The sequence below is a fragment of the Cryptomeria japonica genome, chromosome 8, assembly GCF_030272615.1.
Source record: "Cryptomeria japonica chromosome 8, Sugi_1.0, whole genome shotgun sequence".
In the NCBI taxonomy this organism is placed as follows: Eukaryota; Viridiplantae; Streptophyta; class Pinopsida; order Cupressales; family Cupressaceae; genus Cryptomeria; species Cryptomeria japonica.
This window is the reverse complement of record NC_081412.1, coordinates 335,226,432-335,238,524: the sequence shown is the minus strand read 5'-3', so window position 1 is coordinate 335,238,524 and position 12,093 is coordinate 335,226,432. Positions and strand designations below refer to the sequence as shown.

General features: G+C 32.3%; 1 protein-coding gene across 1 annotated transcript in view; it reads right to left on the bottom strand.

Moving 5' to 3' along the window:
* Positions 1-7,127: 7,127 nt before the first annotated feature.
* Positions 7,128-12,093, bottom strand: part of LOC131079163 (kinesin-like protein KIN-10A) — a 33,511-nt gene continuing 28,545 nt past the window's right edge. Inside the window, exons 4-6 of the mRNA XM_058017072.2 lie at positions 10,628-10,738; positions 8,280-10,409; positions 7,128-8,047 (exon numbers count right to left, since the gene is read on the bottom strand). Of these exons, the coding sequence (XP_057873055.2) occupies positions 7,754-8,047; positions 8,280-10,409; positions 10,628-10,738 (2,535 nt within the window). The 3' untranslated portion in view covers positions 7,128-7,753. The remainder of the gene's footprint in view (positions 8,048-8,279; positions 10,410-10,627; positions 10,739-12,093) is intronic.

Here is a 12,093-nt window from a genome sequence, read left to right as displayed (position 1 = left end):
ACCATGCTTCCAATGTGCATAGCCCTATGAAAGGAGTCTTAGGAAAAAATAGTGCATATTCCTACTTGACCCAAAGAGATAAATTATAAGTAGGATATAGATCTTTGCATGATGAAATACAAAATTATGAAATAAGGAAAATACTATTAAGGTACCTAAGTTCACATTTGATAACCACTTATGATAGAGAATGAAAGAAATACATCAAATAAAATAATAAGGACTACTGCCTCCACAAATCATCATGTTGTTCCAATAATCTTGGATATAATTTAATAGATATGTGGACTTCTCTTCTTTTTAGCATAACCTTTTGATAGAAAATGGATTGGATGATAGTATGAATTTTCTCAAAAATTGTGTATTCATAATGGGTTGAAAAATGGCAAATTTATAGTTTTTGGATGACATAATTCAATAGTAGAGAATGATTAGAGGAATCAATAGATGAAGTTGATTCAAGGGACATGTAAAATGTCCATATATCATGTGTCCTTCCAAAGAGCTTAATTAGTGAGTTAATTGATTATAAGAATAAGTGAAGTGGACTTGATTGATGAGTGGGGCTAGGAGTAACTCTAAGTGAATTGATTTGCTAAATTTGCATGGATTTGGAAAATAAATAAACATTGATTTGCATGGATTTGATAATTTCATCTTTAGAAGATAGAAAATAAATAAATTATAATTTTATTTATTTTAGAAGAAATAACAATAGAAAAATAATTAAATAAATTTTATTCTGATTTATTTAATTATATAGATTGTGTTAGCTAATTAAATAATTAAAATTAATTATAATAGATGAGAAGAATTAATAGATGAGAAGAAATGAATGAATAGGTTAATTAAATCATTAAAAATTATTTAATTATTGTAAATGAAAGAATTTAATGTTAGTTTAATTAAATATAATTATTTATATATATCAATAGAATAATTGAAGAGAAATGATGAAGGTAAGGTGTTCACTCAAGAAACTAATTGGAAAAAATAATTTTTTGATTGAACTCTTGATAGGAAGGTTAGGCTAGGTCTAGTGGCTAAGGGCTGAAAAACGGAGTTGAATGGTGGAAAAATGGGTCAAATGTGTTATGTGATGCAGAATATAGTGAAAATTAAGGTTTATGAAGAATAAGTCATTTTTTTTTATCAAATAACGAATAGTGAAATCTATAAGTAAGTAATGGTGTAGATGGGAAAATATGGAATGGAAAGGTGCCATACTTAGGTTATGCTTGAAACATGTAAAAAATAATATTTATTTTGATCTAGCAAATGGATATTATGCACCAAGATATGAGGAACCAAGGTGATGTTGTATCATATGCATGGACTTTAACTCTACAAACAAAAAGTTTGCCCTAGTTCATACTAGATGTAATAGAACCTTGACGTGTGTGTGTGTGTGTGTGTGTGTGTGTGTGTGTGTGTGTGTGTGTGTGTGTGTGTGTGTGTGTGTGTGGAAGATAGTCATATATTGTTTTCTATATACAAAGGATGATTGGATGATATTATATACAAAGGATGGTTGTTTTTTATATTGTAGTAGAGTGGTAGATTCCATCTCAATTATACAACAATATCTTCAATTCCAATGGCATCCTCTACAACAAATCTATTTGTGATAGGTGACTTATCTTCAAGATATTGCACTATATAAAATATGTTTCTTGAAGGATGCACAAAATTCATTCTTTCTTTCTTAATCTACGTTTTCTTTTTGTGTCATCCCTCATCACTTTTCATCATTTTCCCTAAACCATTTTATCTTTTTTTCTCATATCCCACTTTTTTCTTACCTCTTTTCAAGCCATTAAGAGTGCTTGTTTTGATGTTTTCTTTCATTTCCTTTTTATATCTCGTTAAATTTTTATAAAATTAGCATCTTTCATTTCCCATTCCAATCCTCTCTTTAGATCCATATCAGTTTTGTTTCTATTTGTTTCCATTTAGTGTTTTAAATCCATCTCCTCCTCCCTCTTTCTCCTTCAAAACCCTGATTAGCATTGTCTAGATTTTTCATTGGTTGTTTTTTTTCTATATGCAGAAAATTGTGAATGCAAAACTAAAGAGATTGAAAAGATAAAACTAATTAATCAAACATACACATATTTCAACCACACTCAAGATTAGGATGTTAAGAAGGAAGAAAACTATATAAACAAAATAAAAACTATTAAAGTGCAAACTCTAGATTATCCTTCGATTTGATAGTCCCCTGATTTGATGTGTGCTTTCTATATAGTAGATGTTCGATTCTACTCCATGATAGTGAATGCAAGATGGATGTTAAGCTAAAATGAGATGCAAGATGGATGTGAGATGTTTAGTGGATGTGCAAAATGGTGAGTAAACAATTCTACATTATGAGGGTATGAAAATAAAAGTGGATTGATTTGGAAGGAAAATGGAGGGATTAAATAGGCTTGAATGGGAGATGGAAATGCATGAGAAGGACACACATGTCCTTGAGAAGGGAAAGCGTCATGGATGCAATTGGCATGTGTCCTAAAAAGGACAAGTGTCATTAGGAAGGGTGACATGTGTCCTTGAGGACACATGCCTATTTGGGAATGAGATAACCAAATAGGAAGGTTCCATTCCAAATATGGGGATATTTACATGTTTTAGGATATTTGGGATATTTTCCATAATTTTAGGAAATTTCCCCCAATTCAAAGACATTTCCCAAATTTTAAGAAAATTGCGATATTTTGGAAATGTGCACACATATGGTGAGGGCTAAGGGCTATAGGAAAGGTTAGATGGGGAATTAAAGTTAGGAGACATGTGGAGAAAAAAAGAATTAATTAATTAAATTAATTAATTCTATGAGAGGATTTTGGAAGAAAAGGTCGACATGAATTAAATAATCAAATTGCATATTTGATCTATTTAATAGAAGAAAGGGACAAATCTAATTAATTAACTAATTCATAATTATCAATTAATTAATTAAGGGGAGACTTTAGCATAATTAATAAAATTAATTAGCTAGATGGAAGGAACACTAATTAACTAAATATTGTGTAATTACTTAATTAAAGGTGCTTGGGATAACTAAATTCAATTAATCAAATTTAGGTGTCTACACTTTCAAACCCCAATTAATCTCTCTCCAAACCAACATTATTTCCTTCTTACTCTAGACATCTTGTCATTCATTTCATCCTTCATAAGTTTTGTGTTTATTTGTATAGTCTTTTGGATCTCCCAACTCTACCTTTGTTTAGATTCCCTTCCTTGTATCCATTTTCCCAACATGTTGTTTTATATATCTATGCTTGGAATTAGTAATATTTCTTAGTATAGATCTTTATTTCAGCATTTTATTATTGTTATATGCCAAGTAGATTTGTGTTAAAATCCCACAAGAGGACTCCCCATTAACTATTTTGTTTTGTAGAGTTTCCTTTTGAACTCATTGTTTACAAGTGAGATACAAAGAAAACCAGAAAGAATCTTCAATAGTCCAAGAGAAATGACAACATAAAGCTCCTTGTACATTTTCAACTATTTTGATATTTTAGACCAAGTTGCATCCCAAAGACTAGGCCACAATCTAAGGTGTAAGGACAGAACTAGGCCATAATCCAAGGTGTAGAACTAGTAAGAGTCCTTGCATCAAGTTTAGTCAAAGTTTGAATGGCAACTTCCTAGTAGCTTGTATAGTCCATATTTGGATGAATGACCCTTTTGTCGAGTGTATTCCTCACATTTTACTGTATTTAAACATATATTGCAAATTTTCTCTTATCTTTTGTTCTTTAGCTTGACATGTGTTTATAAAGAGAATGGATTAGTGGATCATTGTTGGAGATTTGCTGAAAAGTCTGGGTCTCTATGAGACAAAAGATGAAGCAACATTTATAGGATCAGGTTGTCATATCCCCACATTGCACTAAAGGTAATGCATTGGAATTTGTTGAAATTTGTCTTTGGCTTTTTTAGTACATTTCTCATGGTAACCACTTTTTCTCTATGCATCTAAAATCCCTTTTTTGTTATTTTACATTACCTAGCTTAGTATGTCACATCTTTTCAACTTATTTTCTAGTTTCTCACCATTTATTGGTCCTAACTTCATATGTATTGGAATAGGTCACAATAGGATGATTTAATACACACATGTAGATGTCCTTCATTTGATCTTTAATTATATACACTTGAAAGAAAAAGAAAAAGAAAATTATCATTAAGCCCACATATGCAACTAAGCATGGTTCAATAACCCGGACTCCACAAAAACTTGGCAGCCCAATTTTTTGGTTTGAACTCAACAATATAAAACATAGATATTTTATATAAGAGACGCAATGTGTCAAGTTCGTGCCAATAGTGTGGTTAGTTTAGAGTAGAAAGTGAAAACGGAGGAAGAATAAATATGGAGATATATAGATAGAGAGGTAAATAGATATAGATATAAAGGTCTACGAAGGGAGAGCAAGAGAAAGAGAAGGGGTAGACATGTTTAGAGATATAGGGGAGAGAGGAAGATAGAGAGAGAGGGAGATAGGTAAATAGAGAGGAAGAGAATGAGAGACATAGAGAAAGAGGGAGAGGGGAATGATAAAGAGAGATAGATGGTGAGATAGAGTAAAAATAGAGATATACAATAAGATATGTAGAGAGGGATAGAGAAATATGGGGAGATAGAGATATATGGGAATATTCTTTTTGTTATTGTTACTATCCTCTCACTAAATATAGCATACTACATTCATTGTACTTTGTGGAAATTTTTCATATGATAATTACTAATTGTTAGTTGTTATTTGCAAAGAAATTTATTTGTTTATTATGATGAGCTTTAAATAATCGACTTGTCAAGCAAGTATTAACTTAATCATTTGCAATAATAAATACAACTTAATTATATATATTTAAATTAAACAAATATAAATAAATAGTAAACATATAATATATTTAATGTTTTAATGAATAATATTTTAAAAATTATATATAAATAATAATAAATCATTTGAACTGTAAATTAAAAATGAATAAATTCAATCTAATTTTGTATAACTTTAAACATGTTACCTAATAATATTTAGTAATCAAAAACAAAATCCAATACATTTGACCATAAATATGAATTAATTAAAATTCAAAATTCAATATATTTGATCAAAAACATTAACTAGTAAAAACTTATATATAATAATAAAAATAAATCATTTGAACTATAAATTAAAAATAAATAAATTTAATCTAATTTTGGATAACTTTAAAATGTGTTACCTAATAATATTTAGTAATGAGAAAACAAAATCCAATACATTTGACCATAAATATGAATTAATTAAATATATTTGATCAAAAATTTTAATTATTAAAATATTAAATTGATTATACTTGATTTTATGAATATTTGATAAATTTAAATTCAAAACCCAAACATAAAACATGAATTGATGACTATATATACACCAAACAATTATAAAGAATGAAAAAATACAAAAAACAAACATAAAAAAAAATTTACTATGAAATATTAAAAAATATATAAGTATTTAAATAATAAAAATAAGTGGGAGAAATTCACTAATAGTTTCCAAACAACTAAAACTCATTATTTTAGTATTCTCTCATTATTTTAGTATTCTTTTGAAAAATTATTTTTTCTTGATTAAAATTGGAAATTATTCAATTTAACCATGTGAGCCAACATTTTAAGAAAAGAAAGTATAAAACAATATATTATTTTCAATATGAACCAATAGAAATTAAAATATATATATTTTTATACCTATGTAAAATATAAAATAAATATAAACTATACATTTTTTCTTCAGTTTTTAATACTAAATTTTTTGATTCAAACTAGATGAACACAATAGTCTTAGTTGACACGAACTAATAATAACAAGTAATAGTGGTAATGAACATAAGAACAAATTCACTTTTCACATAGCCCTGAAATTGTTGAAATTAACAGCATTAAAAAAATAGAAAAAGAAAAAGTTTTTGGGACGAGGCTAAACTGGTTCCAAAACAGCATTTTAAAACTGGTGTCATTGATTTTTCAAAAAAAATTAAAAAAATCAAAGCTACAGCTAATTCTGCTGATCACGAATGATCTGTAAATTTGACAAAAATCAATAACACGAAAGTTACTGATCACGAATGATCTGTAAATTTGACAAAAATCAATAACACGAAAGTTACTGATGCGAACTGTGCAGTTTTGGAACCAGTTTAGCCACTGCCTTCATTGTATGAGCCAGAGTGTTTGTGGAGGGTCTTCAATAGCCGACTCTCTGACAAGCAACTCGCAAAGCATTTTTTAAATCACAAATATTCACTGTATTTTAAATCCATGGTCGAGTAGTCTTTGGAGAAGGTTAATGATTGCAAACGATGATTTAATTATATACTTGTGGACGCTTCTAATGATTTTGTGGACATGTAGAGAGAGTCTTGACAGCTTTGAGATTACAGATTCTGATCACAACAAGTATAGAATAGCTAGAATATAAAGGGTTTCGTAACGGATAGCTGACCTGGAATGAAATGCAGAAATTACATTTTTCATGGTTTCCACACAAATCCTTCCATAAATTTCTTGTTTATCAAAGGATTTGTAGTTTATTCTTCATATTTATTAGTGTAATCAGAGGTAACTTTATTTGATTTACATTACTTTTTAACAAGAAAACCACGTAAAAATGAAGTTGTGGCTTTAGCATCTCATGACAATCTATTCAACAATAGATTCGTGTTACAAGTTACCATTAAGTATATTTAAGCATGCATAAGAGTTATGTTCTTTTATCTACCACAAGATTCATAATCGCATTCCTAGAAAAGCATGGCTATTTCAGTAAAGAGTTTGTATATTTGAAATGAGTAGATGCTTACAAAGTGGCTGTATTGGGTGGTAGTAGTATAGCTGCCATGTGACAATCAATTCAGCGATAAGATGGACACATCAGATGATTAATAATCACTCTTTTATTTGAATATACATAGGGATTAAAAAAACTCATAGTAACTACAATAGCATTCCTAAAAAAATCATGGGTATTTCGGTAGAGTTTATATATCTTTAATGAGTCAATCTTTGCAAACAAGCTCTGTTGGGTGGAAGTTGCCATTCAATTCATTGCGAAATTTGCATTGCTAGATGTAATACAGTGTATCTGTTAGAGATGATCTTCAAAAAAGAGTAACAGACTTAGTGCATGTATATATTAATACACTTCATAAAAGAATTAGGAAGAAACAAAATCAGGTAACTACAGTTTTGCCCACAATCCATCAATCAATTGCACTGCCATTGGTGGCTCCCTAACATCGGACCAGACAAGTGCTCTCCCCTCATTATGGGATTGTTGGATGCTGGCAGAAGTTGAACCCTAACCTTACCCATTGGCCAAAACGCCATGCTTTAAATTTAACAAAAAATGAATGTACTATTCTAACAGAACATACTTTAAGCCCAGTACACTATTCATAAAAATTATACATAGAATATACTCTAGTAAGCCCCTTACAAAAATTATACATAGCACCTACTATAGAGATGATAAGGTTTACCTAATAATTGCAGTTTCTCTTACAAAAAAGAAACTATGTAGTTATCAAGGTCATAAATGTAACAAGCTTGCATAATATAGGACCACCTGATAGTAAAATGTTGGCAGGTAAGCAGTGCCTACACTCTTAGAAGGACAACATGATTGCAATCTTTATCACAACAGTTGAAGGATCCTTTGTAATCACTAAGATGCAATACTAAATCAATCTATAGTCTGAGTCCTTTTAACAGGGAAGCCTTGTATCCAGTCATGGCAGGTGGGTTTGAGGTAGCAGGGCTACAGTTAGAAGTTTGAATGCAGCTGTTGCTGCATGTTTTACTAGAAGGCAGAGGCAGCTTATTTTCAAGTGAGTTCAAAGGCATTTCTTGGGGATTTCTTAGGCACTGAGTGCACTTACGTAAGCATGCAAGACGGCTGTTACATTGGTTTTGGCAATCTGGAAGGCTTGTTATTTGGATGCTTGCTTCATTTTCTCTTGAAACTGGAGCTCCATTTGGGTCCTGCAAATATTTCATCACCTGAAATGTCAGATGCAAAAGTGATGCTCTACCAAACCTAAATCTGCCTAAGTTGTATCAGACTTTGAGTTTAGCTTTAAGTTTGAAGTGCAACAGAAAGATGACTGACAAGTAAAGTTAGTGTACACTGTAGGAAATAACTAATACACCTATTATTAACAGAAATAAATTAAAAAACAAAAATGGAAGTGAAAATGTTGATAAAAATTCTTACTCCAAGCATAAGAAAGATGAACTCTTGCTTCTCACCAATGTGAGGCTCTATCATCTTTCGCAGATCTGTCAAATATGTGCTCTTTGACGTTTTGATGATTTGAAGCAATTTTCTTGAGGCTCCGTTTAATGTTTCCCACTCCACATGCACATCACACTTGTCATCCTCTTCCACTTGGGTTTTATCATTCTCTTTACTTTGTTTATGTTGTTTGATCTGGTCATCTCTATGACACTTTCCTGAAACCACTTGTTGAAAACAAGTTTCTTCTGTCAATGGTACTTTATTTTGGTTGTTGAGAATAAGAATGTTTGAAGTTGGCACCCCCAGCTCAGTTTCAACAGTTGTGAACAATCTTGGATATTTTAATTCAAATCTAGTATTTCCTTCCAGGGAAGGGCTCCACAAGGTCAACTTAGCATATTGAGGGGAGGAGCTCTTGCAGCTTGGAGTTACTAAGCCTGCAACCTCTGGGCTAAGATTTTCAATTGGTTCGTCAAAAAAGGTAGTGCTATTCCAGCTAGACCCTGCTCTAGTTCCTTTTGATGTTTCTTGCTTATGGGGAGGCGTATTTCTTGCTTGCTGAGCAAGTTCTCTGGAATTACCACAAAGCAAAAAGATGTTTTGTATGCGTGTCTTTCTGGATACAGTTGCATCAATATGATGTTCTGAGCCCCTCATATTTTGAATGCATGCCTTTCTGGATACAGTTTCATCAGTCTGATGTTCTGAACCCCCCAATGATCTTGTTATTGTATTCCCATTATTTAAATTTGTTTCAGCTTCAAAAATTACAGGTTTATTTAGACTGCCTGACTGATTTTCAGAGTCCCTCTTCTCAACTTCGTTATCAAGGGGAAATTTAGTGGAATTCGGTAAACAGCTCGCTTGCTGCAACTTGGGCTCAAAATAACCAAGAGTTTTACCCTCTGCGTTGCAACCACTTGTGATCTGTGTTTTAGCAAACTCTGATGTGATGCAATTCCTGTTGCGGGAAGTAACCTCTTCTTCTGGAACTTCATCATCTCTAATATTTGTTTCCTCTTCCTCATAAACAGTTGACAACCTACCTCTTTCCATGGATCTTGTTGGTTCTGTGTAATCCTCCTCCTCCATATCACTATTGTGACCACTGCCGGTGCTATCAGTAGAGTTCAACTTCAGGAAAGGGAACCGCTGATGTATTAAGACTTTTTCATCTTTATTAAGGGTACAAAATGAACTACTGACATTATCTGACAACAATGCCAAGTCATCCACTATTGTCAGATTCTCTCCATATTGATCCTTGGAATCCAATTTGGTGTTTCGCTTCAAATTGTCTGGCTTATTTCTGTTTGATTTGCTAGGAAAGTCTAAACTGTTAAGTTTCATTTTATCACCTGAGAACACTTCAACGTGCACTTTTTCTGAAGGAGACAATAAATTTTTTTTTTCTTGCTGTATATGCATTCCTTCTAAAACTCTCATGCTGCTGGAAACCGAATCCACTGCCATAACGTTATCAGGTATTCTCTCATTTTTAATACTTGCATCCATCCTTACGAGGTTATTTGAAAAAGGAGTGCTTTTGATATGCTTAAGCTCAGATTCTATTTCCTCCAAACGATGCCTCAACATTTCAACCTCCTCTTCTTGTTGTAAAATTTTTTGCTCCATCTTCCTCTCACCCAATTCTACAAAAATATTTGCTGATTTCTGACACTCCTCAAATTTTCCTATCAGTTCTAGTTTTAATAGTCTAGCTTTTTCTTCAACCTTTAATTCAATCTCCTTTTGCTTTTCTGACTGTTTTTCTTGAATTTCTTGAAGTTTTGCTCTGAGTTTTGTGACTTCTTCTTCCTTCTTTAGCAGCTCATTTTGGGCTGCTTCTCTCTCCTCCTCCTTCAATTTATTATCAATTTGAAGCTTTGAAATGTACTCATCCATAGCAACAATGCGCGCTCCCAAGACTGTAGAATCAATGCCTTGAGAGCAGACTTTTTCTTTTGAAGGGGAACTGGAGCAGCGGACAATGCACTTGGCCTTGGCACCATATTCTAGGGTACCAATAGTCTTGTGAATGTCTCGTGGATCAGGACTAGCACAAAGAACCATCAGAATTTTTGTTCCATTATCCTCAAATGAATCCTATACAAAGCAGAAAAAAATCTCTGTTAAATTGGAAGCACAAGCCATAATTCTTCATTGATTTTGCCACTTTATATAGCTAAGATAGCTTATAGTCAAACTATCAGTTACACTATTATATCCTATAATTATCTTAACTCTTATGATTCATGGAAACTGGATTTCTTTCAACTTAAATATAAGATCATAGGAAGCAAAAAGTTCATTCAAAAACATACCTGAAGAAGCATAGTGAGTCTGCTGTCTCTAAATGGAACGTGAGTATCTCCATTTGCTATGGCCTCAACAACTCGCTTGAGTGCAATATTTCCTTGATTGATCTTAGCAGTCTAAGATTGCACCAAAAGTATGAGGAAACAAAGTTCAGTGAATAATTAGTTATCTGATGCAATAATCTCTGTATGTGTTAAACAAGATTGATAAATGATGGAGGAATTACTACTTGAATATTAGTAAACTAACCATTAGAAATAAGCAGGAACATTCAAAAAACATGCATAGTTAACAAATATAGCATCTATTATTTTTAGACATTCATGTCATTTACTAATTTAGAACTGGAGAAATGTACAATTATTGTCCCATGGAAAGTGTTAAAAATTAGAACCAGAAAGCTACAAACTCAGACAATAAAAACTAAGAAAACTTAAGAGAACAAGAAACACAACAAATTATCCTAGGAAAACCCTCCACCTGAGGGTGAAAAACCCAGCCACACCAAAAAATAGATTTTATTGGATGCTCAAAAAAGGTACATAGCTCTCACATTTAGTAAACAATCATTTAACAATGCTTGATAATGCTCAAATAGAAGACGACTATCAGAAAACTGCTTAAAAAATAAGGTTGAATAAGATGCTAAGAGAACAAATCTCCACAACACCAATGAACACAACCGAACATGGATAATTATCTCTGAAGACTAAAGAAGATGCAAGAACACAACACCCAAGTTTTGAGTCTTTTATCAGAGATCATCAAAACAGAATGTCGATCACCTTCATTATGACCCTCAGCATATCAATAAATAGCTCACCACAAGACCCGGAAAAGCTCACAAAGAAGACGGAAGGCCAAGCATTAAGGAAGATGCCGGTTACACACCGACATACACCATGAGCCGTTGAACTCCAGCCGAACAAAAGAAACGTTATACCAGCTAATACAAGGTCGGTGACAACATTCAAAGACTTCGATACATGAAATATGATCAGTGATAGATGTAATACGAAACTAAAACATTTTCCAGCTATTGATGAAGCAAACCGAATACAAATGAGAGCTCGAGAATTTCATAAATATGATAGGCATGATGTCTACTGAAGTTACAATCTTTAACACTCCCTCTTAACAAAGGAGATATCATTTACAGATATTCAAGCCATGGAGTCTCTCAACATGACAAACAATATATGAAAACAACAAAATTTAATCACGGATTCTCTCAACGTGATAGGCATCATGGATTCACTCGACATGATGTTCATCATGGCTACTCCCATGGATGAAATAACACAAGCTCTCATCACGGAGTCACTCAACGTGATGTTGTCATGGAGTCTCTCAACGTGTCATCCACTATGGCTACCCCCATAAGTGGAAAGAGCCTCAAGGGCTTTCACCTCAAATTTCTCCATCACAAAGAAAAATGCATTTCAAGGGATTTCACCTCGAAGTTCTCTCT